The sequence below is a fragment of the Poecilia reticulata genome, linkage group LG15 (genome assembly GCF_000633615.1).
Source record: "Poecilia reticulata strain Guanapo linkage group LG15, Guppy_female_1.0+MT, whole genome shotgun sequence".
Taxonomy (NCBI): domain Eukaryota; kingdom Metazoa; phylum Chordata; class Actinopteri; order Cyprinodontiformes; family Poeciliidae; genus Poecilia; species Poecilia reticulata.
In genome coordinates, this window is record NC_024345.1 from 13,846,120 (window position 1) to 13,873,556 (window position 27,437).

Consider the following 27,437-nt stretch of genomic DNA (forward strand, 5'->3'; position numbering starts at 1 on the left):
GGACTATAAACCACAACCCCAAAGTTTTTTTTTAAACCAGTAAACATACACATATAAGCCCCAGATATCTCTGCCGCTCCAGGTTTACCACAACGATGCAGCAGCAGCAGAGGGGGGTGAACACCCAAAACTTGAGTCATAACAGGTCAATTGAATATCACATCTGAACAGTCAGATAAGGCTTCTGCATGTTGGCAGGGCCACGCAGAGACCACTAAAGGGGCAGGTGCTCAACAACAAAAAAAGGACACATCTAACCGTATTTTAGGACAGAATTACAAAGCCACTCAGATTTCAGAGTTTAATAAACAATGATAAATTACAAAAATGTGACATATACAATCAAAGCTAACGAACATCTCCATACAGAGCATAACACTATGCCTATGCAAGATATTTTATTAGTAATTTCTTTCTCCAGGTCTATTTTGTTATAGAAAAGTATTGCAATATTCAAATCCACAATTTAGCAAGATATATAAATCAGAGCTGGACCACCAGACATATTTTGTCTTTACAGAATTACACTATTAAAAATATAAACAAGGGCACAATGCAACCTTTTAGTGTACCGTAATCTATAAAACAGAGTTGCCTGTTTGCTGCAGTGGAGATGAAGATGGTCCATTCAGGAAAGCAGAGCTGCATCAAACTTTAATGTGGAACCGCAGAAGAAGAAAAAAACACACAAAAGCAAACATTGAATTGTTAATGCATGCCACCATGAGAAAAGCCTACTGAGTTTTGCTTAAAAAGAAAAACTTTTTTAACACATTTAAATCACACATTTGTCTCATGAAGTGAATTTTTTTTTTGCAAAACAAACTTATTTGCGCTTGTCAGAAATCTTTTCTTGCCATTCTAAGTTTTTGTTTGAGACTCAAAGTTTTGCTTGTGGTTCTCACATAATGTCGTGAGCAGGGCCTAAAATCACAACAAAAGATTTCTGATGTGTGCAAATAAGTTTGTTTGGCAAATAACTTTTTAACTTCACAAGACAACAATTTGTTATTTAAAAAAAAGTTTTGTAAACAAAACGACTTGTTTTTAAAAAAGAAATCATTACAATTCCAAAAGTTTTTATTACAATTTTATTTTACTTAACTGAGATTAGATTTTTTCCCCCCATTGAATAATTGGGGGAAAAATGTAACTTCATACTCTGCGAACCCTAAACTGGAGTTTTTTTTCCCCCTTCCTTAATTACGCAGTTTATATCTATCATGGTAATGGTTATTTTTAATTCTCAATGAATATGGACTTTTATTTAAGTGTTATTCTCCTTCAAGATTCATTTACTTAACGCTGGAATAAATGAAATGTACATTATGAAGCAAAAGAAGTTAGAAGATCGGACATATATCCATTATGGCGATGATCGGTTTTGGACGGGCGATGTGCCCTTATTGCATAATAAATATAATAAATACTAAAGAATGACTGATATCATTAAAGATACAGGGGAGAAGTTTTTAGTTATCTTGCTTTGCTAGCAAAGTCGTTAGCTAGCTGCTAAAGCTAGCAGCTGGCTAATAGCACAACAACAACAGCCTAATGTCTGTATGATAAAAAATACTGAATCGATAGATAATTACAGTTTCTCCTCACCTGGCTGTCTCCTCCCGCTCAGTAGTTCTTCAGAGAAAGGCAGACGCAGAGGCCTGTCAGTGTCTGTTGTATTTCATTACCTCTCTGCTTAAACCGCTACTCCGAGCTGAAGCAGAAACGATACATTCAACGTTTTCCGTCATCTGTTTTTATTTGTCTCTGTTGCTCTGAACGCTTCACTGGCGGAGCAGATTTAGTCCTACAAGATAAAATAGGTTTATAGTTTATGCATTTAAAGCTGGCGCCTCTGCGCGTTGCCGCAGCTGGATTGAGTTTACCTCAGCACAGATCCCACGCGCCTCGCTTCACTCAAACTGGACCCACGCTGACCTGTATGGAGGTTTACATCAACCCAGCTGTAGTATCGCTGCCAGTGGCGGAGCCAGAGGGGGGGCCAGTGCCCCCCCTGTCATCTGATTGGCCCCCCTAGTGGCCCCCCCAGATGATTGACRTGTAACAGCACCAGGTTATTCCTGTACATTATTTGGAATCATTCTAAGTCAACCTAATATCTAAAGAAGAAAAACAATAATAAATATATGAAAAGAAAATGTATAAAACTTTATATAAGTCCATGTGATGACATAAATAAATAGATTTAGATCAGGCGCGATACCAGCCTCCTTTATACTCATAAAAACAAGCTGAAATTATTCTCCTGGATGTTTCAGTTGCTGCTGTGGTGCAACTCAAAGGCTAAAGCCCTTCATACGTGGTGGTGATGGTAAAACACCAATAAGTTATTTATTGATCCTCCGCAAAAAAGTGCTTGAGCATTTAACTGTGTGTGACATGACCTTAAACAGGCCGTTCACATCTCAAATCTCATCAGTGTGACAGAAAATAGTTTTGCTGAGAAGAACTAGCCAAAATGCTAACATAGCAATGTTAAAGACTCATTGCATGTCACTGCTTGATGGTAATCGTTGCTGTTCGCTTCTCAGACAATTCTTTTTTTCCACATATGAGGTGGGTAGTTTGAAAACTTCACATTTTTCATTTTACTAAATTAAATCACGACTTGGCAGCTGCTTTATGTACCTTTATTGAACTTTAACATTTGTTTGATGGTCTGAAACATTTAAGTGTAAGCGAAAACAGAACTGCAAACATTTTTTTCACAACGCTAAATGTAATAAATTGATTAAACCCTGAATCATCGAAGAACATATTTTAATGACGTATATCATCTTTAGTTAATCACAAATAACATGAACCCTAAAAAAATTCAACCGGTTTAAACGAAACAACATCCAAGTCACAGCAAAGTCAACTTTGGAAAAGTTTCAGTGAGGTGATCAGCTGTAATACTGTATAGTAAAAGGATCTAAATTTAATCTCCTAGGGAGGTTACACTTTGTGGCACAAAGACAACAATTAAGTCATTATTCAGCAAGCACAGCACATCTTTGTTCAGAGTGCAATTATCAGCTAAGGGTGAGGCATTAATGGCTTTGATTTTAAAAGCAATAAAAACAACATGCTACCATCTCAAACACTGATTTGACTCCATTAGTCAAAGAAAAACATTAAAGCCAATAAAAGCTTTGTCCCTTAAGGCTCAGCTGGTTTGAAAAGCTCACACACAGTCTCATAGTCACAGCCGTTAAGCAGCTCCGCATACTGTCTTTTGATGTCCTCATAGAGCGGCATGGACTCCTGCTGGTCAGCCAGGCCTGGGAAGACGACCGGCTGCTCGTTGACCAGAGGCTGCAGTCTGATGTCCCGTCCTCCGCAGTCGAACAGAACCAGGACCAAATTAGCAGCATACGGTAACATGCGACTGGTGCGGAAGGAGCGCTCTCTCTGTGAGGCGTAGTTGGTGGACGTCAGGGTTTCGCTGTCCTTGAAGAAGCCCAGGAGGGTGAGGAGGGGCAGGAGGGTCTCTGCGTGTCCGACCTGCACCGTCACGGCTTCGTTCACCGCCTGACCAGAACTGAAACAAACAGAATCATCCGTGAGTGGACCATATGTTTTCAAATTGTGCTAGAAGTGCCACTGCTGGTACCTTAGCTGACCCAAGAGGAGAAAGTCTGGTGTTGGTTTGATCAGCCCCAATTTACCTTGGTTCAGAGTGCAAGTTGTGAACCAGGAAGACTTACTTGACTGCTCAGTGACCATGACTATTATCGGGAATACAAACTAATGACCTCGTAATCATGTGTCTGGGATGCATCCAGAGCTACAGTGGAAGGGTTTAAACCAAAACACAGATTCAGAAACACATTTAATTAAAAGGGAAAACGCCCTCATGTTGGTCCCAAAGCCTTTAAGGCGTCCCAGCTGGACCAGAGGAAGGTTTCTCAACGCCCTCAGCTCAGACTAAAGATTCTGACAGCATTTTTCCCCTTTTGCGCCCAGTGAGACTTGGGCGTAGCAAGTCAACTTGCTGCATTTCATTTCCTTGTTGGACGACTTTAACGTTTATGTTACTGTCAAGAGGGGTGGCTGATCAGAACAAGTCGCAGTTTGTCCGTAACCAGGCTGATGTTTAAACATAAGGCTGTTGTAAGGACACCGAATCCAAAGTCCATCACCACTGGACTAAGATAAAAATCACACTGCAAGAGAAGGACGACCAAATTAACTTCCTCTTAAGACCCCAGGGATTGTTTGTTCTTTAGGCAAATTCAATCCTTTAAGGAGATTTGATCTCAAAGTGGAAACAAATGGATTGAAGGAGTCTAAGCCAGAGGAGTTAGAAATGGCATCATTTTATTTTACTCATGAATTTAAAAGCAGTTAAGCATGACAGGCACCAATGTTTTACACTCACTGGTGCTCATTAACGGCTTTGTCCAGACGACTGAACACGTCGTGGAACAGAATGCAGCTCGATTTGCTGTTGATGTCGTATCCATAGCCTCTTTTCCAAAACTGCTTCAGATCGAGTGCATACTCCATAACCTGTCAGACCAGATTAGAAGGAAGAGATTAGAAAGAATTAATGTAATAGTTGTGTAACAGGCTCAGAGGTGAATATACTAGCGCCTATAGTGAAAGCTTGCTAGTTTTTACAATTCTTATAAAAAGTTTCAGGGACAATTTCTCTACTGTGTTCCTAAACAAATCCATCCTTTTCTCACAGACCCTCCTCATGATAAATGTACAGTTCAATTTTGAAGAAATTATTCAATGACATGTTTCTCAACCTGAGATAAAAATAGTGCAGTGATACTTGTCGCAATATGTTCATCTTACGTGAACAAGTTGGTACATTTACCAACTTGATGTGCGGTGTTCATTTACCTCTAGGTCAATATTATGATATGACAGCGACTCGAATGTGTGATTTCAATTTCGAAAACCTGCTTGCACTTTAATAACAAATAACTATGCTGTTTGGACCTTCAGTCGCTATGGAAACATGCTTACTAGGAATTATTTGTAAGGTAACTGTATTGAATTTCAAGGTTTGCGATAGTGGGAAATCTCTTGCTGTTACAGATTAAAGTTCAACTTCTAGAGGCCTTCTATTAATTTTTCAAACTAAAGAAATTAAGATGTACATTTATTAACAAACATGGAAAAGATAACTACTCCTGTCACAAAAAACATACCTAATTTAACAGCATATTTCTAAGTCATCTAACATAAGAAAGTTGGCACTTTCCTCAAATAACTGCTGTATCCTGTACTTGTCTACTAGCCTCTAGATGAAGATCAAAGTACAAGATGACTATGTTGTTCTTCTAAGAAGATGGGTTTTATGGTACAAAATATTTGTTTTTGAAAAAATCTTTACAAAAAAAAAACCAAAAAACAATTTTTAATAAAGGTATGTAACAAATATAATTTGGAATTTCAATAAATGAATAACAGAAAAAATTTGTTTTACTAAAAATTGTGTGCATTATAATACTTCAATTATTCAGGCATATTCTACCAATCAGTCCATAAGTTTTATTCTTATGGACAAATTTTTGCCATTTGTTTAACATTTACAACCAACATCTCCAGCCAGGACTATAAATGTTTACCTTTGATATAAAATATAGTAATCTGGATAAAATAAAAAATAAAACATATAGATTTTGGAAAAACTTTTTTTTTTTTTTTTTTTTTTATAAATCTGTTATTTTCAAGCTATGATTTGTTGTCAGGTTAAACCAAACAATGCCAATGGATAACTGCTTATTTGTTTTTATGTTTTATAAATGTCTTTATGGCATGATGTCAAAAACCCGAAAAACTCCAAAAACATAAAGTAACAATGAAAATGTTTTTTAAGTTGGCAAATTTCAGCGACCCTTCTCTGTTGTGACAAAAAAGAAAATAATACAATGACAAGTGTGAACCAAATCAGACGATGGTGGAAACTGACAGGCTGCGCTCCTGGGCACACCTCGCACGGGTCGATGAACTGAATACTATACTCTGAGTCAGAGAGAGGCTCAGCACGCAACCTGAATCTTATTTGACGGTGTATAAATCTGCCCATCTGCATTTCCAGCAGTTTGAAGGCATGCAGGTGAGACCGTACCTGTCCATCGATCTCGTCGAAGAGGCGGCACCACGGGGAGTTCTCTGTCTTGATGGCAAACTCATAAGCACACAGGTAGAAGGCAGCCTCCACCATATCTGCGAGATAAAATGACAATATTAATAATATATGTGATTCACTGCATGCTTCATGTTGCATCTCAGTGTTAAATATATCAATTGTTCTATTCAGAATCATTTTCTGTCAAATTTCCTGTTCCATATTTTACTCTGCAACCATCTGGCTCGACACAGTGTGATATTTTTGACTTATTTACCTTTTCCCTCCTTCTCTTCCCCCTTTTGTTATGTTTTTAAATACTTCAATCATCCTTGGGGTTTAATTATCAATTTGCTGTAAACACAAATTCATAACCTTTTATCCAGTTCAATAACATTTGGCACAAACCGAACACACATGAAAAAAAATGTACGTGTAGCAGTTCATATTTGGGCATGTTTACTGCCAGTTCCTCCTACGGTTTATAGGGTACCCTAAACGATTTGGCTTTTGATTTGACCAGTACAGCAAAACCGTAAAAAAAGCAAAAACAAAAAAAAAAACTAGTGAACTCTTTTTAGTGTTTAAACAAAAATCCTGCTCTTGAGTAAAACTGCAACATATTTACGTAAAAATACTATTACAAACAATTTATATGTAATATCACATATGATATTATAATATAGAATATTGTACATATTAATGCAATATAAAAGGCAGAACATACAGAGGAAACAAATCTGTGAGGTTCTAATATATGACGACATCCTGACTACCAGTAGTTCATTTTTGTCCTCTGTAGAGGCAGGGGGTGGGTGAATATCTCCCACCCCCTGCATTCTACTGAATTAATTCCTTTTGGTATCTAGAGAGGAAATTTACGGCTTTTCAATGATACCACATGTGAAGGGGTGGGACTTTTGTACGTACCTTTTTCTCATTCATAAAAATGATGTTCATCAGTAGAAGCACATTTTATGGGGAGAGACAAAGTAAGTGCATAAAACTTTTTATTGTGCAAATTTTGGTTTGCACAATATGCCAACTTTTGTTGGCATATTCTAAATAAGTCTCTTAGCATATTAAAACATTCTATGAATTATTTTGACTGTATTTATCGCAGTATTTAAAAGTTGAAAAATTGTCCTCTGTAGTGGACATTTGTAATTATTTTTTTGTATCCATCAACCCATCCATCCATCCATCCATCCATCCATCCATCCATCCATCCATCCATCCATCCATCCATCCATCCATCCATCCATCCATCCATCCATCCATCCATCCATCCATCCATCCATCCATCCATCCATCCATCCATCCATCCATCCATCCATCCATCCATCCATCCATCCATCCATCCATCCATCCATCCATCCATCCATCCATCCATCCATCCATTCGCCCATCCAGTCATCCATCCATCCACACATTCATCCATCCATTCATTCAGCCATACAGCCACCCACTCATTCATTTATCCATCCACCCACCCACCCACCGATCCATCCATCCACCAACCCATCCATCCATTTTCTATACACTCTTGTCCCTTAGTGGGGTCGGGAGGTTGTGCTGGTGCCTATCTCCAGCTAACGTTCCGGGCGAGAGGCGGGGTTCACCCTGGACAGGTCAACAGTCTGTCGCAGGGCAACACAAAGACAAACAACCATGCACACTCACACCTACAGAGAATTTGGAGAGGCCAATTAACCTGACTGTCATGTTTTTGGATTGTGAGAGGAAGCCGGAGAACCTGGAGAGAACCCACCATACACAGGGAGAACATGCAAACTCTATGCAGAAAGACCCTGGGCCGGGAATCGAACCCAGAACCTTCTTGCTAGGCAACAGTGCTCAGTTTTGTTAATGTGAAATTCATTCTTATGTTGATGTTTGGATATTTTCTTTGGGACAAACTGGTTGCCATCAAGGTCCAATTTCAAATGTACTGGGTTCTGATGTCCACTGTAGTGGACACATTATATTTCAAAAATAAAAACTTTTTTCCAAAAAAAATGTTTTCTGTATTCTAATTACCTTACAAAGATTGTGGAATTTAAAAAAAATTGTGATTGGACAATATTTTTTTTTCCTGGTAGTCAGGATACATAACTTCTATCTTTGGACCTTTCCCTGTAACTGGGCTGACACCTTGTCGTCATGGATAACTGGATGATTGGTTGGTCAGAGGGTTTGATGCTGCTGGTTTGGACTCTAAACACATTTTTATACAAAAATCTTAATTTAAAGGAAAATTTAGATTAGGAAACAGCACCACCTACTGTTATTAATTCTGCACTTCACTATCTAACAACCTTCTCAATGTAAAATGTGAAATTAAAGTGGTACCTAATGGAGGATTACTGCTATTTTATATTTAATTCAGTTCAATTTACATAGTGCCAATTCGCAACCAGTGGTCACTTTAGAAGACAAACGGGTCCAATTTCCACTGCAGACATGCAACTGTGTGGCACTCTGTAATATAGGGATCTACAAATGTTAGTCATTTAGGCATTCACAATTATAGTTATAGTTTTTTTTCACTAAATAACAAAAGACATTAAATATTAAAGTCATTTTCCTGCCTATAATATTGTGTGTCTATCTAAAAGGCCTTTAATAAAGGTATGTAACAAAAATAATTTGGAATTTCAATAAATGAATAACAGAAAAAATTTGTTTTACTAAAAATTGTGTGCATTATTAACTTCAGTTGCACATTATTAAATTTAGTAACAAAACAAATGTTAAATTGATATAACTTATTATGCTAAATATGTGTCACAGATAGTCCTTTATTGTGAAGTGGATGTAGTGCTTCAGGAATTATATTTTACATTATATTTAATGTCAGAATGATACATGAATGCTTTCAAAGTAAAAATGGAAGCAAAAGTATTAAAAACTTTGAGAACAAGACATGAAATCCTGTTTTCAGGCTGAAAATGTGTGCTCCTGGATTATGGCAGGAAAATACCACCAAGCGAGCGGAGAGCTTTGCAAGCGAAGACTTGACAGAGATTTAAGTGTGAGCGCAAGGAGAAGTTTTGAGCACAATCACTACAAGTTTTGAGAAGAAAGACATGAAGTCCTGCTTTCAAAATAAAAATGTAAGCAAAAGTATTACAAGTTTTGACAACAATAGACATGAAATCCTGCTTTCAGAATGAACACGTGTGCTCTTGGAATGGAGCAGAAAAATCCCCCCATAAACGTGTACATTTTAGCTTTGTTTTTAAAATGTATCCTTAATTAACATTTTACAAATGAAAGGCAGTGACAACAGACCAGCACAGCACAAACTTATTCATTTATGTTTGCATAAAACCTTGCAACTGACCATATGTGATGAGATGATAAGAGACATTCAGACGGTCAGCGATCTTCTGCTGGACCCTCACCATCTCAGGTCCCTGTGTGAACTTGTCCATCTCTGTCAAAGCTGACGGGTTGTTATCAACTTCCTGCACAAACTTGGTGCACTTGTCAAAGAACCTCATGAGAGCATCGTTCACTGCATGTTGAAACTCCACATCTGCAAAAGAAAAGTAAGCCACCTTTTACACTGATCCTGTACAGAAACATCATTCTACAGTTAGTTTGATTATCATTGACGATACCTGTGATGGCCCACATCTCCGTCAGCCCTGCTTTGAAGGACAGCGTGCTGTTCACACATCTGTGCTTGGAGCTGGTTATGAACTTGATGAGTCCACCTCTAAGTTTCTCCTCAGAGATGATTGTCGGGAAGAGCTTTGACAGCCTGACGGCCAGATGCTTCAGATCCTCCACACCTTTCTGGACCAGTCGGCCGTCCATGTCCTCAGTGTACCACATCGTCCACTGGGTCAGAATCTCGTGCAACCAGCGGTCTTTCCCGCGGGCGCTGCTCTGGACCAGCTTGTAAAGTTTCTCCATCTTCTTCACGTTTTTGCTCGTCGGGTACCGCGTCCCGTGTCTTATGATGGCCGTGAGATGGATTTCGCGACATTGCGGGGATGGAGGCTGCAAACTAGACCTGTTTACAGCGAGTATGTCCCGTATCAGGTAAGGGTTCACTTCCTCGTACCTTCCTTTCGTGCCGAAATACTTGGCGATGACCGGTATGTTTGGGTTTTCCTCTGGACTCGAGTCGTTACGAAAACACCAGGAAGAGCCAGTTATGGCGGTAAAGAAGAAGATTTTGCATAGAAAGCTCGTCATGATCTCGCTTTGGTTTGCCCAGACCCCAGATGCGTGACGTTATTCATGTGGTATTCATCAGCCAATCAAATTGACGTGACATGCAGAGGCGGTTCTTGCCTTGATGAGACCCTGAGAGATCCCTTTCTTGTGCTAGAGGGGGGCTGGTTAAAGACCGCATGAAGACAAAATACAAAAAAAAACTTAAACAGTTAAGCAATGTATTTAAAGCAGACAGATAAAAGATAATCCATATCCAGAAGAAAGCAGACCACATGCTTTCTGGTTAGCATTGTCAGCTTGAAAGAAGATCTCTGTTAGGATCTGGCTTTGTTTAGTTGGATTTTGATGTTTTCTGTTACTTTGTTCCACTTTTATTTATATTAGTCTTGTTTCTGTATTACTTCAGTTCTTCTTAGTGCTTGTGGTTATGTTTATTTCTGCTCCTAGTTATTCTTAGTTGCTATAGTCATGATGTTTCTTTAGTGTAGCTATTCTTTAGTGTTACATTTTTTTCTAGTCCTCTGTGTACTCTCCCACTCCCTCTGTGACACTTTATTTAACAGCTCAAGGAGATTACAAACTTGCAAAAACAATGTATTAAATCATTCCAAAAATCCTTAACATTTTTACATTAAAATACAGGTTCTGTGCTTCATTAGATGTTCAGATTGGTCATTACTAAGATGAGATGGAGTATTGTAGTTTATAGCAAAAGCTCACAGCTAATTAAATATACCCGTCTTTGTATTGAGAGGAACAAAAAAGTATGGCCTTAATATTAGTAGTTCCATTCTTCCCAGTTTGGCTCAGACTAGTTAATTTCAACAGATGTTTATCTTTTTTCTTTTTTTAAAGAAAATGAAAACAGTACTAAACTTCAGCAGGATTTCTGAGTAGTTGGCATTCGGCCTCAAAGTCACACCCACTGAGAAGAAATCTGTAGTGCTTTCGGACATCTTCATAGAGCGGCATGGAGGCCTGCTGATCGGTCAGACCAGGGAAGGTCAAAGGCTTCTCGTTCAGCAGAGGTTGCAGCCTGATGCCTTCCTCTCCACAGTCGTACAAAACCAGGAGGAAATTGGCGGCGTAAGGCAACATGCGGCTGGTGCGGAAAGAGCGTTGAGCCTGCGAGGCGTAGTTGGCCGATGTCAGCGGGACTGCATCCTTAAAAAAGCCGAGCAGGGTGAGCAACGGCAGCAGGGTGTCTGCGTGGCCGATCTGGACAGACACCACTTCAGTGACCTGCTGATGTAACCTGAAGCACACGAAATAGACATGCAGCAATGAAAGTGTTAGATTACATGAAAGGTAAAAAATGCCTGAGAATACTAGCAACCACTAAAAAGATCTTCTACTCCTAGGCCATAGTGATGAATTATCTAATCACGTGTTCTCGCTGACTGCCTTGTCCAGTCGACTGAACAGGTCATGAAAGAGGATGCAGCTTGACTTGCTGTTGATGTCATGACCGTAGCCTCTTTTCCAGAACTCCCTCAGGTCACTTGCATACTCCATAACCTGCGGAAGCAGAAAAAAAGACACGTGGAGGAATAATGCGAAGAAAAAGTCTAGAGTTCTTCAAATTATGAATCAGTTTTCTAAGGTATAACCTCTTTGAACTTTTTTTCCATTCTGGCACATTAAGGGTAGAAATGTCATTGTATTTTCCAAATAAGGGTCTGAAAAGTGTGGTTCTGCAAAGTGAATACTCTGCAAAGTTAATACTTTGCAGAGTATTGCACTAATTACTTTGATAGGGAATACTGCAATTTTTACTGCAATTACTGTGCAAGTCTTTTGGGTTTTGCACAGCAAAAGACTGAAACTTCAACTTGTTCTCCTTTGCAAAATAGTTCATCCAATAGTTCCATCCAATCAGTCAGATTGGATGGAATTTTCAAATCACAGATTCTCAATTGAATGACAGACTTTGTCCAGGACACTTTAGCACATTGATATGCTTTTGATCTCAATCAGCGCACCATTGCTCTATCTGTATGTATAGTATTGCCATCAAATGCTTCAGAAGCCTGTTAATCATTTAAGTCAGGAGTTTTAAACATCAAATATCCATCTATCTTTCTCCTAAGATTTCCCTTCATCAACTCTAGAAAGGCTTTCTAGGACTATAGCTGTAGCAAAATTAGATTGTTGTAATTAATGTAACTAAACAGTAAGACTCCAACCTTTGCATTATCCTCATCAAAGAGTAGACACCAGGGGGAGTTTACTGCCTTGACAGCAAGTTCGTAAGTGCACAAGAGAAATGCTGCCTCGGCCAAATCTGTAAGTGAAACGTACAGGTGGTCAGTCACGTGGTCACGTGGGCTGCAGAAACGGTGATCTAAAATAAAACAATGCCCAAAAAACAGGAAACAGTTCTTACACATGCACGTATTGTTATACTACTGAGCAATATGTCTAATGGTCTTACTTGCATAACGCTGACTAAGATTTGTTTTTTTACATACGTATTAGGGACAATACGGCAAAATATAATGGACAAAAAGCAGCCACATCTGATGTTCTGCATATTATATAGTAGTTTTCTTTTAAAGAAAAATATCAAACATGAACATTGTAACAAAGTTAAAACCAGCTTAGCAATAACAAATCTCGATCACAGTGGGAAGATACACACCAGTGCATTCGTGCACATCAGAAACAGCAACCTTTTAAAAACGTTTAAGCAGTTTAAATATTCAATTTGGGTGCACTATTGTTTCCTCTTTAGACCTCTTTTAAAATAAGAGGTAAGGAATAAAAGCTGCTTTGTTTCACTGAGCACAGTTGTCCAAATTACTCCTCCTTTGTCGGAAAATGCAGATAGTGAAGATGTGTTAGGTATTTTGCAGGAGAGTTTAACAGAGCTCCACGTAGATCTGCCACTGAGATAAACGTTTGCTCTGACATTTCTTTCTTCATTTTATAGTTAGCGATAGTAAATTAGGAGCTATCAGCTGTAGCTAATATGAACGAGCTAGTGAAAAGCCGACAGATGAAAACACACAGAGCACAATGAACCATGTAGACATTTGCTCCTTTGTGATAGGAATCTCCAATTTCAGGGGAAAAAAAAGTAAGGTAGCCAAAGTGGATTTTATAATAAAAATAAGTAAGTAAGTGAAAAGGTGGATACGACCATATGTGATTAAACTGGATGAGATTCCCAGATGCTCTGCAATTTTCTTCTGGACCCTCATCATCTCCAGCCCCTGCTTGAACCTGTCCACCTCTATCACAGCTGACGAGTTTTTATCGACTTCCTGCACAAACCTGGTGCAATGGTCAAAGAACCTCATGAGAGCATCATTTACTTCATGGCCAAACTCCACATCTGCATGGACGAAAAGCTTCAAGTTATACTGAGAAACTTAAGTGAAGAAGCGACACTGCTGACCGATTTTCATCTTTATACCTGTGATGGCCCACATCTCCGTCAGCCCTGCTTTGAAGGACAGCGTGCTGTTCACACATCTGTGCTTGGAGCTGGTTATGAACTTGATGAGTCCACCTCGAAGTTTCTCCTCCGAGATGATTGTTGGGAAGAGCTTTGACAGCCTGACGGCTAAATGCTTCAGATCCTCCACACCTTTCTGGACCAGTCGGCCGTCCATGTCCTCAGTGTACCACATTGTCCACTGCGTCAGGGTTTCACGCAGCCAGCTCTGCTCCTCTGTGAAATTATTCAGGACGATGTTGTGCAGCTGCTGCATGTCCCTGACCGTTTTGGCCGTTGGATATCTCGTCCCGTGTCTTATGATGGCCGTCAGATGGATTTCCCGACACTGCGAGGACGGAGGCTGCAAAGAAGATCTGTTTACAGCGAGTATGTCCTGTCTGAGATATGGGTTCACTTCTTCATACCTCCCTTTGGTGTTGAAATACATGGCAATAGGAGGTATACTTTCTTCATCCTTAAGTGCCACGTGACAATGAACACAGCAAAATATTATAAAGCAGTAAAAATGAAAAAACATCATTATGCACCTGTTTAGACTTGAAGGCTGCTCTCGGATAACACGGGCATCTGTTTGATGGACTGAGCAAAGTCCAGTCCAGTTTGTTTACTTTTGTTTCCTAACAGTAACCTGGGCAAATATGTGCTTTGCTCTATGTGGACATTGAAGATAAAAAGAAACTTGAATAAATGGGAAATGAAATGGTACAACATGCATTAGTATGTTGTTTCATACTAACATACTAACAACATGTTTTATGAGGCTCTCTATCCAAGAAGCGTTTTACTTTCATCTTTGGAAAGCCGGTGAATGATTCCGGTGGTTTCACTTTTGCTGTGTTCTGATTTTTTACTCCTCACCAATTATGAGCTGCCGATTCCATTCTCAGTTATGGGCAAGCTGCAAATATCCTGTCTGTTTCAATATGTTTTTTATTTGTGGCATATATCATTCAGCACTCATTTTTAATTTTATTTTAGGTTCTTTTGCTTCCACATATTCAGTACACAGATTATTATAAATCATAAACTCCAGCAATATAATTTGTGGTTACCGTATACTTCAATGCTGAGATATTACTTTTATTTCAAATTGAACTTGGAAGTCTCATAAGGAGCTCCGCATCATCACTATCGCATAAATGATTTTTATTAAGCTCACATTTCTGCATGAAAAATGTCTAATCTGAAATGTTTTACTTTCATTAGATGTAAGTGGAAAATCATCAAATTCAACAGGGAATTATTGAAAACATCAGTCGGTGTGTAATTAATCTATGGAACCAGTTTCATTTTGTGAATTAATGAAGGAATATTTTTAATAGTTATTCTCTTTAGCGAATGGTTTTGTATATTATATATTACTTATATTTAAAATATTGATTCAAATATGTAAAGTGTAGAAAAATTAAACTACAATATGAAGCTTGTTATTGTTTCTATTATGTTGCTTGAGACTACAAGAAAGTTAATAACTTGTGTTCATTTAATAAAGTCATTTATTTAGAAATACAACAGTTTGCAATTTTTATATCACTATGTTCCCTCCCTAATTATTTTTTGATACAAAAAACAAACACAAAAACAACATTCCACCCGACCAATCTAAAAATAATAAATAAATCGTTAATCACTCATTCATACCTTTCTGCATAAATATACAGTTATAATTGTTAAATCATTCTGTTTTGTTAAGTGTGGGTTCTAGGATGTCACATATTACCTAGACGACACAATACAAAAAATAATTGAATGTGTTCCTCACAGGAATCGTGGATGCTTACTATAAGTCAAAGCTGATAACATTGTTAACAGAAACAGTCCACCTATTCATGAGAGTGTTCCAGTCCAGTCATGTTTTGACAAACTTAATTATGATGTGGAATTATGTATATACATGCCACATCTGTTTGCTCCCTGCATCAACCAGACTGGACTTTTATCAACATTAGAATTTCCGAAGGATGAAAAAAGGAAGACCAAAGGACAGTCGCATATTTGTTCTTGTACAATCTGTCTTTAAGGAGATCAAAGTTTGAGGTTTTTATTTTTTGTTTCTTTATCAAAACGTTGCTGAAACATAGATTTATATTTAAGACAAGTTCTTACTCATTACTTATTCTCTTCTGTCCCAACAAAATCCTGCACAGTGTCATGCTGTCACCTCACAGCAACAAGGTCCTGGTTTATAATCTTGCCTGGAGTCTTTCTGTCTGGAGTTTCCATGTTTTTCATGTGGATGTCTGGGTTTTGTCCAAGTACTCTGACTTTGTCTCCCAGTCCATTCATGGGAAATATGTTGACACTAAATTGCCCTGAGTGTGTGCTTGTTTATGTTAGCTGTTTAGGACTGTTTCTAGTATGTCAACGTACTTGAGTAAAGTCTCTGGATACTCAAATCACTGTGCGTATCTTCACTGATTGAAGAACAAACATATTTTAACTAAAAAGAATGTACTTTACCCTGTTCCAACACTCCCTCTTGTATTAGTTTAATAAGTTTTACATGAAAAAAAAAAAATCTGGAAAAGTGTTTCTTCTACTTAACATTTATTTTATAATGATGTTATTTCAGTTTTTTTATTTTAGCCTTTAAAATACCTGAACTTGTACATGACTTTATATTTTTGTCCATCTGATTACATCATTTTAAGATATTAAACCAGATGTTATGATCAGTTACAGTATTACGCACTTATGTAGCCTTTTTTATGAAATATTTTTACTCTTGCTTAAGAAATTTCTTAACTTTTCACTTTTACTTTTATCTGTGTTGAAGAGGTGCAACTCTTGAGTCCATTAAGTTACTTACAAGGATAATTCTATCACATACGTAAATGTCTAAGTATGGGAATTTCAGAAATGTAAAAAGAAAGAGAAGTTCCAAAATTTTCTTAATATGTCTATTAGCTAACATTCTGATCAACGTACCTAACCTTAAACTGGAAAATACTTTTTAAAACTGAAATAGTTTGTGTAAATATTTTAAACCTGCACCAGCAGGTGGCTCCAGGTGAAATGAGCCATCGTCATTACCTCCACGTGTAATACACCGACTGGATTCAAAAATAAACATTAGCATTCAAGTGAACAAAAGCAAAGAAATATATTGCGGTATGTAATTTATACTACCCATCTCCTTCATATTAGAAGTAAATTACATCGCTGGATTTGCGTGACATGACACTTTTTGCTCAATTCTGTAATGGAAATGGCAAATCCCACATTTCGGCAGGACTTGAACGCACCAGGAATGACGCCTTCTTCAAACCGCCTACCCATGAAAACAGACTTTACAGGAGAGGCTCCTTATCACTGTGCGTTGGGAGCCTGGACGTTTTGATAAGCCTGTCAAAATCGCAAAGGTAAGATAATATTAAGCAAAAAAACTGCCACTGTCCTCGCCGGAAAGACAAACATTGCATTTTCTGTGAGGTTTCTTGGCGTTGTGTGAGGGGGGCTGGTTTAGAAAACAAGTCGCATCGAGGTAGCTGTTGGTGATTGCGATAACTATTGTATAGCACAAACTTAAGGAATGACCATAGCCCGTATTGTGCTAAAGGCTAACCCTTTTATCGTTTACCTACATCAGAGCAATAGGTTTAGAAGGAAGGAACCGCATTAACTAAACACTGCTCCTCATTGGCCTTGGAATGGAAACATTTCAACAGCTGCCGAAAAAACCCCATCCCTTCGCATCGTTACTAATCCTTATCCAGCCGGATTTAAGAGAGGCCCCAACCCGAGCTGCACCTCGACTAAACTGACGTTTTCACGTTGAAATACGATTTTTGTGGCACGATAGTTAATAGTTTGGTTGGTAGCACAGATACCCCCGACCCCAAATCTCGCTGTGAATCTGGGTGGATTGTATTACAGCTAACATGCTAGCTGTGGTCTTGAAGACGCGAGCGTTGCTATCTATTTTTAGAAAGATGAGACCATAATGCCCTTAAACCCCCACAGTCTAACCACGTCCGATGCGTGAAGTGAATTGCGTTTTACAAGCACTCGCGTGCGTCTCGGAATCTTACAGGTGTGAATTCGTGGAAGTGACTAATTGCTGTGAAAAAAGGCTAACATTTCAGGTCGTTTCACACAGAGAGGAACAATACGTTAGATCAGAGTTGTAAAAAGTACTAACATTATTATTATTATTATTATTATTATTATCATCCAGACGGTAAATATGGCCATTTGCGTCTTTAACAAGGCACTTCTGTGCATGAATATTTGATTGAAAGAGATTTACATGCTGAATGTATTCGTCGTCAAAGTAATGAATGCTGTTAACTTTTGTCTTTTTCTGTTTCTTGGTAGGAGCATAGATCAGGCTTTCTTAGCAGATACCAATTTTCTTTAAGGTCTGGTGTACTCCAGAGGATTTTTTGTTTGTCTTATGGTGGAAAAAATATGTGCTTTCAAATTATTTAATGGAAGATAAAATAAGATTATCTCCATTTTAATGAGTTTTTGCCTCTAATCTTTATATATATTTTAACACTAAACCAACTACATCAAATGGCATGTACAGAGTGGAAATCTTGGTGAATTGTAACGAATGAAGTGTAATGATTGCAATATGAAAATTTGTCTGTTTTCAGTCTAGTCAGACGGTGCATCTTATAAGTGATTTTTGTTGTTATTTTTATATATAATTTCTATGACATTTTCAATTATACACATGCCATACTTGTTAAATTAAAATTGAGAAAAGTTGCTGGGTTTTCAAATGAGAATTTTTGGTGTTACTACGCTAAGAAGAATAGTTATCACAAATACAGGTTTTACATTGCTAATTGTTTCTTTAGGGCTATGGCCTTGATGAAGTTTCTCCAAGAGTTCTTTAATAAATAATGAAATAAATGCATTTAATTGACTTCAAAAAGACTTTTGTTTCATGCTGCAAGATTTTTTTTCTTCACAATAGAAAACAAGTAAGCGAAGATGAGCTTTGCTTGAATTTGTTTGTAAGCCGAACTTTTTGAGTATATTCTGAAATTTTGTGAAGTGTTATTTAATTGAAATAGGTTCAGAAACGATGCCTGTGTTACTGGTCAATATATAGAACGCAGCATAATTGAGCATTATCTTTAGCACGTCTAACATGGATACTGGTTTTTGATCTGTTTAAAAGATATGTGCTCATGTTTAATATGAGCACATGTAACACAAATTCTCTCTCATGTAAAAGAAAAACAAAACAGACAGGCCTGCACAGCTGTTTGCCAAGGTAATTTGTTTGTGGAACTGTAACACCTATATGCAAAGTGGCCTTTTGTTTAAAGCCCAACTCTCTGGCTTTCTAATTTTACTTCAGTAAGACGCCCCAGGAAAAGTTTGTGGTCAACAGGGCAGTGTTGTCTTAAGAAAACATGAATTCTCCATGTTATTTCATGATATTGCATTGACATTGATCTGATTTTCATTAACCAAAGTTTGCCTTCTATAGTTGTGCTGCGACTTTTTCTTCTTATGAGATTTATGAACTTAGGCTCCGAACTCTAAATCACATCGTTCTGTAACGCTGCCCTCCCAAGATATTGACGTCAGTAAAAAAAACCCATCAAACTAAAGTCTAAAATAGACAACATGAATGTTTTCTAATGTAAAGCTATTTAAGCACAAGCACTTGCAGATTTGGTAGCTTTTATGACAAATTATAAAAGCCTTAATTGTAAGTTCTATTATACGTTTTCAAGGTGGAAACTAATAGGTATTTTGCTGTAGGTTCCTTGGTCCATTTTTTCTTTAAATTTCTTGTAATTTGATGCTGTTACACTCACATTGTGTGTTTATGAAACGGATGCACCAATCAAGTGACCCGAAACCAAAGTCACCACCAAGTATTTTTATTGATTGGCTCTCAATGGTGAGTGACAGGTCAAATATTAAATAATCAGAATTATTTTTCCTATTCATTAAATGCACCAAACCTTTCTTTTTTTTTTTTGTTGAATGAAAATCACTTGAAGGTTTTATATTTTAATGGGTAAAAGAGGATGATTTTGTCGTGCCTGGACTAAATACTACTTCCTTCGTAAAACAAAAAACTGTCACATTGCTTTGTTTGTCATGTATTAAAATTCAAAAGGAAGTGAGGGAAAATGCAAACTAGTAACAAGGAGTTCAGACTTTGAAGGGAACCTGAAACTTTATTAGCCTGTAGAAGCCAGACCTCTGGTTAAAAGTAGTTATTTTATCACATGGAGACGATGCTATTGGTCTGTACATTCAAGATAAATCCTGGCTAACGGCTCAGCCAAAGGGGGCTCAGTCAAAGCGGACTTCTACCAGCTTGAAACAACTCAGGATAGGCAGATGGTATTTTATGACTCTTTCAACCGTTTCAATGTTTGTCTTGGGTGGTTAACTGAAAAGCAAATAATATGTACAGGAAATTAAAGTAGGAGATGGTGGAAATGCAAACATGAAACCGTTAAAGATTCATAAGCATTTGCGTAAACTACTTTGTGTTATTTTTCTGGTATAACTTATTTCAAGGTAGTAGGTGTCTAGTTTGGTCTCGGTTCCTTTCTGACCTATTATTAGCTGCATTGCTATAGAAGAGATCTGCTGCTATGCCCCTTTAACAAAACCCTCCTTTAAGATTCTGGACTATCCTTCAGAATAGTTAGTCAAGTAGCTGCATCTGCTTAACTAGTAGTGGTTAAGTAGGTGCAAGTTTTGTTTTGAAACCAGAAAATCTGATGAAGCCGTCTTTCACCCACAACTCTGTACATACCCGTTCCTCTTTTGAGGAGAACGGGGGCGAAAGTGATTACAGATGTGTTGAGCAAAATAATTGTTGCATGTTTATTAGAACAACCTGATATCAGTGGTTAATTCCAAGACACACTCCACGCCCCACAAACCCCCACCCAAAAAAAAAAAAAAAACTAACACACACAGATCAGCTGAAGGAGGCTGTTATCTGAACCAACAGAGAGACGTCTGTGCAACGGGGAAAGTGGTGAGAAAGCAAATCTTCACATTCAAAAAAACTATGCGTGTGTGAGTGTGTGAGGCGGACGGTGTCAAAAGGGCAAAATGTTGAAAGGGGGGTTATTGTTGTCACTGTATGCAGCCTGGAAAGCAGTATTGCCGGCCCAAATCATGTCAGGCTCGGAGCAAGCGAGAAAGAGAGAGGGTCGCGCTGGACGAGCGCAGGCACAGCAGCAGTTTTAGTGGAAACAATGAGCTGTCTGTGTGCTGTGTGATTCAGCTCTGGAAAACTGTGTCAGTTGACAACGGCTGTTTTGACCAAACACCGACTCGGACAGAAAAAAGGGAAAAGAAAACAGCTGTGTTTTTGTTTTTAATAGATCTTCTTTAGTCACATAATATAGTCTTTGACCTCTATTGGCGTTCAATCAGCTTTATAACGGTGTAGTGTTTTTGTTTTGAAATTCCTCTTGCTTTGTGGTCCATGTCTTGCATGGTTTACATATTTGTCTGCTTCTCCAGTCCACGTGTTGAAACGTCCTTGGGCAAGACATTGATTCTCGCAAATGCCTCATGTGTAAATCTGTTACAGAAGCAAGTTGAGAGCACAGATTAAGTGGTATTATAGCTTTAACTCTTTCTAATGCAAGTTTGTAAAAGCAAAATGTGGCTTTGAAATATCTCCACAATACATGAGAACTGAAATTTTGCCAATGTTTGGTCTTAAGTCTGTGTATAATGTACATGTTTTCTATAAATAACGTAGCTTAAATAATCCATAGGTGTTTGTTTTATATTGGCAGCAGTGGGAACAGTTGTTGCTTTTCTGTTTTGGATACCAGCTTTCATTTTGAAAGGACAGCATTTCTAATCTAGACCAGATCGTGCTGCTTTTTTAAAAAAAAATTTTTTAGGTTGTTTACAGATGGCAAAGTGCTCCATTCTTCCCCTCTAATTATGTTAGAGTTCAAAACAAATTGACATTTTAAAGCTAATGGGCTCATCTGGCTCCGAATGCTTATTTTTTTCCGGATTAAAAATTAATTTGACATTAGCAAGTATGATTGATCCTCTGAACTGAAGCGGCATTTCAGGCTGCTTCTGCAGCTGTAATGGCTGTGATCTTTTTATGATTGATCACTCACTGGAGATGATTTGAGCCGGAGGTCTCCTCCGATGCTTCCTCCGCCGTCATTAGAAACACATGTGGCTTTACTGTTAGTCACATATTGTCCCAGTGTTGTTTCTGTTGCCTACAACTGCTTTTGGAGTGCAAGGCAAATAGGGCTTTGAGGCTTTTATATCAGTTTGCTGAATGAGTTCATGTCAGTATATGGGATTAAATTTAAATAAATGAGTAGGTGAGTCAGCCTGTTGGCTTTACATAGACAGCTTAGTATGAAAAGTAGATAAGCTGCACACACTTGATGTGTTTCGTACAAAGAGAAAGTGATAGCTGCATGCAAGGTTGTTTTGGATTGGATTTTAAAGCTTCTTTCATTCTCTCTGTTAAGGAATTAAAGAAAGGAGTCTCATTCTGAACTGATGACCGGCTGATTGTTCGTCCACCTCTGTTGTCTAACTTGTTTGAACCCGAGCTCGGTATTTTCCCCATCAAGATTACAAGTTTCGAATAGTAGCTCTCTGCTACGCTGCAGCTAGCAGAGCCTGTTGTCAATGCTCAGACTAGTTGGCATGGTCACTTGTGACGGTGGATAAGCGGTTTTTCTGTGACGGTAAGTTATTTCTCTTCAATTAACACATTTAGCAGTGAGTGCGTGAGGATGATTGACAGCGCTAAGACCCTCTTCCTGGTTCTGATTGGTTGTTTTTGGTCGGGAACGTTGCATTTCTTAGGATGGCAAACTTTGATACAAGTTTGTGTACTTAAGGGACATTTTGTTAAAAACAATAAACATTTTGAAGCAAATGATTTGATTTTGCAGATGAATCTGGTCCTTTATTCAGTTTGTGACTTTTATATTATTATTATTAGACAACTAGAGCTATGTCGATCAGTTTTTTTACTAACCAGTGCCGCTTTAAGGTCAGACCTGTTTCAATTTTGGCTGATTTAGATTTTAACTTGGAGGACAACAGCTGTACAATCTGAGTAGTTTGATCAGTGTGTTAATTTAAGAATACTAGCTGGTGATAATAGGTGTGTAAGGAGAACTTGAATTATTAAAATCTGCTTATTTGTCATTGGAGTAAGGTCTCTGTGCGCTCTAGTTTCTGTTTGAATTCAATCTTTAATATAATGAATTATGGTTATGAAGCTTTATGCAATTAATCTGTTCCAAGACTCTTCCTTTGGACTGCTGAGTTCCTGCACAGTCCTACAAGTTTTAAAGTTTCTTTCACTATTTGCTAAGTGTGGATGAGTCTGGTGTGGTTAAAATGCCAAGTAACACTCTAAAATGCTATTTCTCAATTTTTCTTTAACCAGTGAGGTACATTTTCAAAACTCACGTGATTTGAATAGAATTTATTGAACCTACACTTATTGAACACGGAAGGGATGTAGAAGCTCTGTTATCCCAACCAGATTATCTAATTTTATCTTTCGAAGCATTTTTTCACAGCTTTTGGTGTTTGTTGATGCCTTTTACAGAGCAACAAAAGTAAAGTTAAATCAAGAATCGGTGATGTTTAACCTCAGAAGGGTGCTTAAACAGGCTTTACTTTTCCCCATTCATTTTATTTGAGGACAGCACAATATGTGAGAGCGTGCAGGAAATCAAACGGACAGATGAAGGAGGCCACACCCTGCTTTCGTACTGTGTTGGCTGAGTCAGATCTGTTCTCTGGCTACTTTTTAAGGGCTTGTCACAGGAAAACACGCTTTACAGTCTTCGCTGCTTGAGTCTGCTGAATGTTTGAGTTGCTCCACGCACTCCTTTGAGAATTTGTGTACAAACAGTTTGCGTGAAACAATTGTCTAACAGTCTGAGAACGATTCACGGCCCCAACTTCTGCTGCGCTGATAAAAGAATTTTTTTTTAAAAAAAAAGACCACCTGTGCAAAATAATGTGCAGAAAAAGTTTCTCTTTTTCTGCACATGGTTTTAGATAGTCGTACTTGTGTTTAATAATTTCGATCTGGGTTGCTGTTTCATGAAAATATAGAGAGAGTTAATAAATTATTAAGATAACGGTTAGTGGAAAATTCAAAAACGCATGCAAGTTGGTCAAAGTTTTGAGGTGTTACAACACATGTTCATGAATCAGCGCTTGATGTTATTTCCTCTTTTCTGACAGAGAGCTCTTGTACAATTTAAGAATGTGAAAAAGTTATTTTCAATCTTCACACATTAAGTGTGGTTTTTAAGAGTCGCATATAAGAGTCAAAACTGATGAGGACTTTTTCTTTCCATAGACATTTAATAGACTGTTAAGACATTGAAGATTTTAATTAAAATTAGATTCATTAAAGCAAAAAGAAAAAAATGTATCAAGTGTTGTAGATCTCATAACCTTTAATCACTTGTGAAAGATTCACTTCATACAAAGTCATTGTGAAGCTGTCAAGAAGAGCCTCCATGTTTCATTGTTCTTGTGGGCACTAAATAATCCACTGCTGCCTAATTATTTCCTGCTGATAGGTTCCTCGTGTGCCATCCTACTTATATTTTCCGACATGTAGAAGTGGTGCGCGGCTGAATGTTAGTAAGGGGGTGGTAGTCTATTATTCCTCTGAGGCTTTTAAGTATCTGACATCCTTAAAAGTTTTTGAGAAAACTGCGGGGGCGTTTTTCTCATCAGCAGATGGTCTGGTTGTTTGGCATCCTTGTTGTTATGGTGCTTGTTGTGTGTTGAAATGAACAGGTCCTTTATTCTATTAATTAACTAGCATATTGTTTAGTAGTTTAGCGTATATGTGATTTACTTTCTGGTTACCTCATTGTATAATACTGGTTGTCTTCCTTGACAAAAGATAAGAACAGAAGTATGTGAGGAAAAAGAACCAGTTTTAACTTTCTGAACAAAGCTTAGCTTTTGTCAAGCAAGTGGTGTAAAAGGTGTAGGACAGCAAAAGTAGTTATCCCAGGTTTTGTCTCAGCTTTTAAAGTTAACAGTTTATATCATGGTGATAAATTCTTATGGGATAATTTGTTTTCCAAGATGGTGATGAACGTTACAAAACTCTGGCAACCATACTCAAAAATAACTGGCAAGACATTTTGGATAAAAGAAACTAGATTGTTAGACATATTTATGTTAATGATATTGTAAATATTTTTTCTAATTCTTTTTAGTGAGAACCTGCTACCTTGAAAAGTTGGGAAATTTACTAATCTGTTTATTACTAATAAAAAAAAAATCAATGGATAATCTTGGGTTATCCATTGCAAGAGCTTTCAGGTGTCCCCTAGGGTTTTTAAATCTTAACTTTTACCTTGTAGAAATGTTTTTCTCTTTGAGGACATTACTGGAAAGTGCATAGGTTTTCCACAGAACTGCACATCAGATTGACCAGTTGCTTAGCGCCACATGTAATAAGATAATGTGTGATCTGTTGCTCAAGTTCAACCACAAGCAGCATGCACTTAAAGACTTCCATGCGCTCAAGAACTGCTCTTTCTTTATCATAATTTTTTTTAAGAAGCCATTCTTGGCAAATACTGGTGACACTGTGACCTTACAAAACAGGCAAAACAGTGAATGAGTACCAAGTTTCTGCTTTAAACAGGCCCACTTAATTGTTAAAGAATTGCAAGTCAAGGTGTGATTGAGTCGCAAATGGTGAACAGTAGCTTCAAAGCCTTCTCAGAAAATGCATTTCATCAGTAGATGTTAGATTTTGTTGAAGCGAAAACCAGAAAACGTGGACACACTTCATTAGTTGTTGGTGACGTGTAACTGAGGAGCAACGAGTGTGGATTTATTTAGCTTCAAAATCCTAAAGTTAAAGAAAAATGTGATCTGTTTGCATGACAGTCAGCTTTTTTTTTATTTTCTAAGAACTGGCTTTACATGGTGACTTTACATTTTTCTGAATTTCCTTGGTGACTTCCTCAGCCTTTCTGCAGTGACATATTTTAGTTCAAAAACTGCGACTGAGCCACTGTGTAAGTCACAGAAAAATACAGAGTTAATTTGTAACCATATTGTCTTTCACATAGGCCTGGCTGGCCCAGTTATGTCAATATTGACCTCATATTCTCCACGTATGCAGCATTTGTATGCCAAGTGTAAATGGATATAGGTGAGAGCGTCTGATTTACCTTTTGTTGGTGTGACGCAGTATAAAACTAAAAACTGAGAGTGGATACTAGTAAAGAAAAGGCTCAGAGCTCAGAACATGAGTTACAAAGAGCTGGCCTATTTGTTTTCAGAACTGGTTCCTGTTGGGAGGAATATCATATGTGTCTTTTATGTGACAGAAATTGATAGTCGTTTGTCTATAATTACATGTAAATGTGTCAGATTCAGATAACCAGAGAAGAACAAGGGATTGTCTACTAGGTTTTTTTTTTCTTGGTTCAGGACCGGGACGCCACCAGAACTTTTCAGATGCTGTGTATCAAATTGGCCTAATCAGGTGGCCGTTTCAAAGAATAGAGCAGGCATTGATCTAAGTTCAGCTCAGTTTTTAGTCGTATCCCAAATGGAAAATGGTTTGCAGCAAATGTCAGAAATACAAAAAGCAGATCTCTGAGAAAACTGTTTCTTTTGTGATTACACTAAAACGGTGTTTAAAATAAGTTGCTTTTAAATAAGTTGCTGACTTAGCTTGAGTTTGATAGATAGGCTTGCGCAAAAAAATTTATAGTGCATAAAAGCAAACTTTTATAATGGTATTTTTTTGCTCCAGTGCTAAATTCTCTATACTTGATGTCTTTGCTGTTCTGTTTTTAAGAGTGTTTACCTTTTTCCTGCATCCCATGGTGTTTTGGATGAATTGTGTGTGGTTTGCAGACCTTGCATTCAAACATGTTAACAAATGCACCCAAGTTTTGAAAATAAAGGTAAAACGTGGGGAACATCAACTTTTACACCCTAAGCCACATACATACCATAATCATGGATGCCTCTCAGGGGGTCAGTATGCATGAGCTGATAAATTTCTGGAAGGAGATTTTGGAACACACTACTGTGACTGATGTGCCATTTTAAGCTCAAATTGAGGTCAGGTATTTAAGGAATAAAAAAAGTGGCGCTTGTGGCAGAGCAACTCTTGATTTCAGCCATTTTTATTGACTCTGTATTGAACTGGCCAGTCCCAGTCCATCTGGGGTGTTTATGTTACTGTCAGATTGACGGATCGCCACTCTTCAGTGGAATCCTTTCCTGATGATGTCACGAGTGCGGCTTCCTCACAACCCCACCAAACCTTGAACAGTGGAGAATTTATTGGTTAAAGTAGCAGACTTCTTCAGTTTTTTTCTAATCATCCATTAATAATACTTTCTAGTTATTTCCATCTTGTAATGTTTCCAACTATGTATTTATCAAAAGTGCTTGATATGTTTATATAGCGGCAATTGATTAACTGCTTCAATAGTGTTGATATTAGAGGTGTGCCGATCGATCGGTCACCAATCATAATCGGCCGATTTTCGTGAAAAAGTGCATGATCGGTGATCAGCGATCATTGGCTCTTGTTACCGATACCGAGCACCCGCATCTCATTTTTCAGGCTGCCTGTGCAGCTGGTCTCCTCTTTCCTTCACACTGCGCAAACGCGCAGCAACAAATCCTAAGCGATGTGGAACTATAACGCACTGAGTGAATGGGGAAGTTTGC

At 37.9% G+C, this 27,437-nt stretch overlaps 3 protein-coding genes across 4 annotated transcripts in view; 1 reads left to right on the forward strand and 2 right to left on the reverse strand.

The window, feature by feature from the left end:
* Nucleotides 1-2,634: 2,634 nt before the first annotated feature.
* Nucleotides 2,635-10,393, reverse strand: LOC103476795 (multiple inositol polyphosphate phosphatase 1-like). The gene is made up of 5 exons (XM_008429384.2): nt 9,718-10,393; nt 9,438-9,632; nt 6,092-6,189; nt 4,385-4,515; nt 2,635-3,544 (listed from the first exon to the last, which is right to left on the reverse strand). The coding sequence occupies exons 1-5, from the start codon at nt 10,298-10,300 to the stop codon at nt 3,163-3,165; spliced, it is 1,389 nt and encodes a 462-aa protein (XP_008427606.1). The 5' UTR covers nt 10,301-10,393; the 3' UTR covers nt 2,635-3,162.
* Nucleotides 10,394-10,508: 115 nt separating this feature from the next.
* On the reverse strand, nt 10,509-14,423 carry LOC103476796 (multiple inositol polyphosphate phosphatase 1-like). The gene is made up of 5 exons (XM_008429385.1): nt 13,701-14,423; nt 13,425-13,619; nt 12,469-12,566; nt 11,670-11,800; nt 10,509-11,537 (listed from the first exon to the last, which is right to left on the reverse strand). Exons 1-5 carry the CDS (start codon nt 14,263-14,265, stop codon nt 11,153-11,155), a joined length of 1,374 nt encoding a protein of 457 aa, XP_008427607.1. The 5' UTR covers nt 14,266-14,423; the 3' UTR covers nt 10,509-11,152.
* Nucleotides 14,424-17,011: 2,588 nt separating this feature from the next.
* sgms1a (sphingomyelin synthase 1a) overlaps nt 17,012-27,437 on the forward strand; it is a 26,231-nt gene continuing 15,805 nt past the window's right edge. For both annotated transcript variants that reach the window (XM_008429386.2, XM_017309204.1), the window contains exon 1: nt 17,012-17,107. The gene's annotated coding sequence lies outside the window, so the exon portion shown is untranslated. The remainder of the gene's footprint in view (nt 17,108-27,437) is intronic.

What these genes read in the sequence shown, in the direction of transcription:
- LOC103476795 (XM_008429384.2), bottom strand. Translation starts at nt 10,300, where the DNA reads ATGACGAGCTTTCTATGCAAAATCTTCTTCTTTACCGCCATAACTGGC. An exon ending in GGAGATGTGGGCCATCACAG is followed by an intron (nt 9,633 to 9,717) that starts GTATCGTCAATG and finishes TTTCTTTTGCAG; the next exon opens with ATGTGGAGTTTCAACATGCA. An exon ending in AAAGCCGTTAATGAGCACCA is followed by an intron (nt 3,545 to 4,384) that starts GTGAGTGTAAAA and finishes TGTTTGTTTCAG; the next exon opens with TTCTGGTCAGGCGGTGAACG.
- LOC103476796 (XM_008429385.1), bottom strand. Translation starts at nt 14,265, where the DNA reads ATGATGTTTTTTCATTTTTACTGCTTTATAATATTTTGCTGTGTTCAT. An exon ending in ATCCAGTTTAATCACATATG is followed by an intron (nt 12,567 to 13,424) that starts GTCGTATCCACC and finishes TTTCACTTACAG; the next exon opens with ATTTGGCCGAGGCAGCATTT. An exon ending in TTGATGAGGATAATGCAAAG is followed by an intron (nt 11,801 to 12,468) that starts GTTGGAGTCTTA and finishes CTGCTTCCGCAG; the next exon opens with GTTATGGAGTATGCAAGTGA.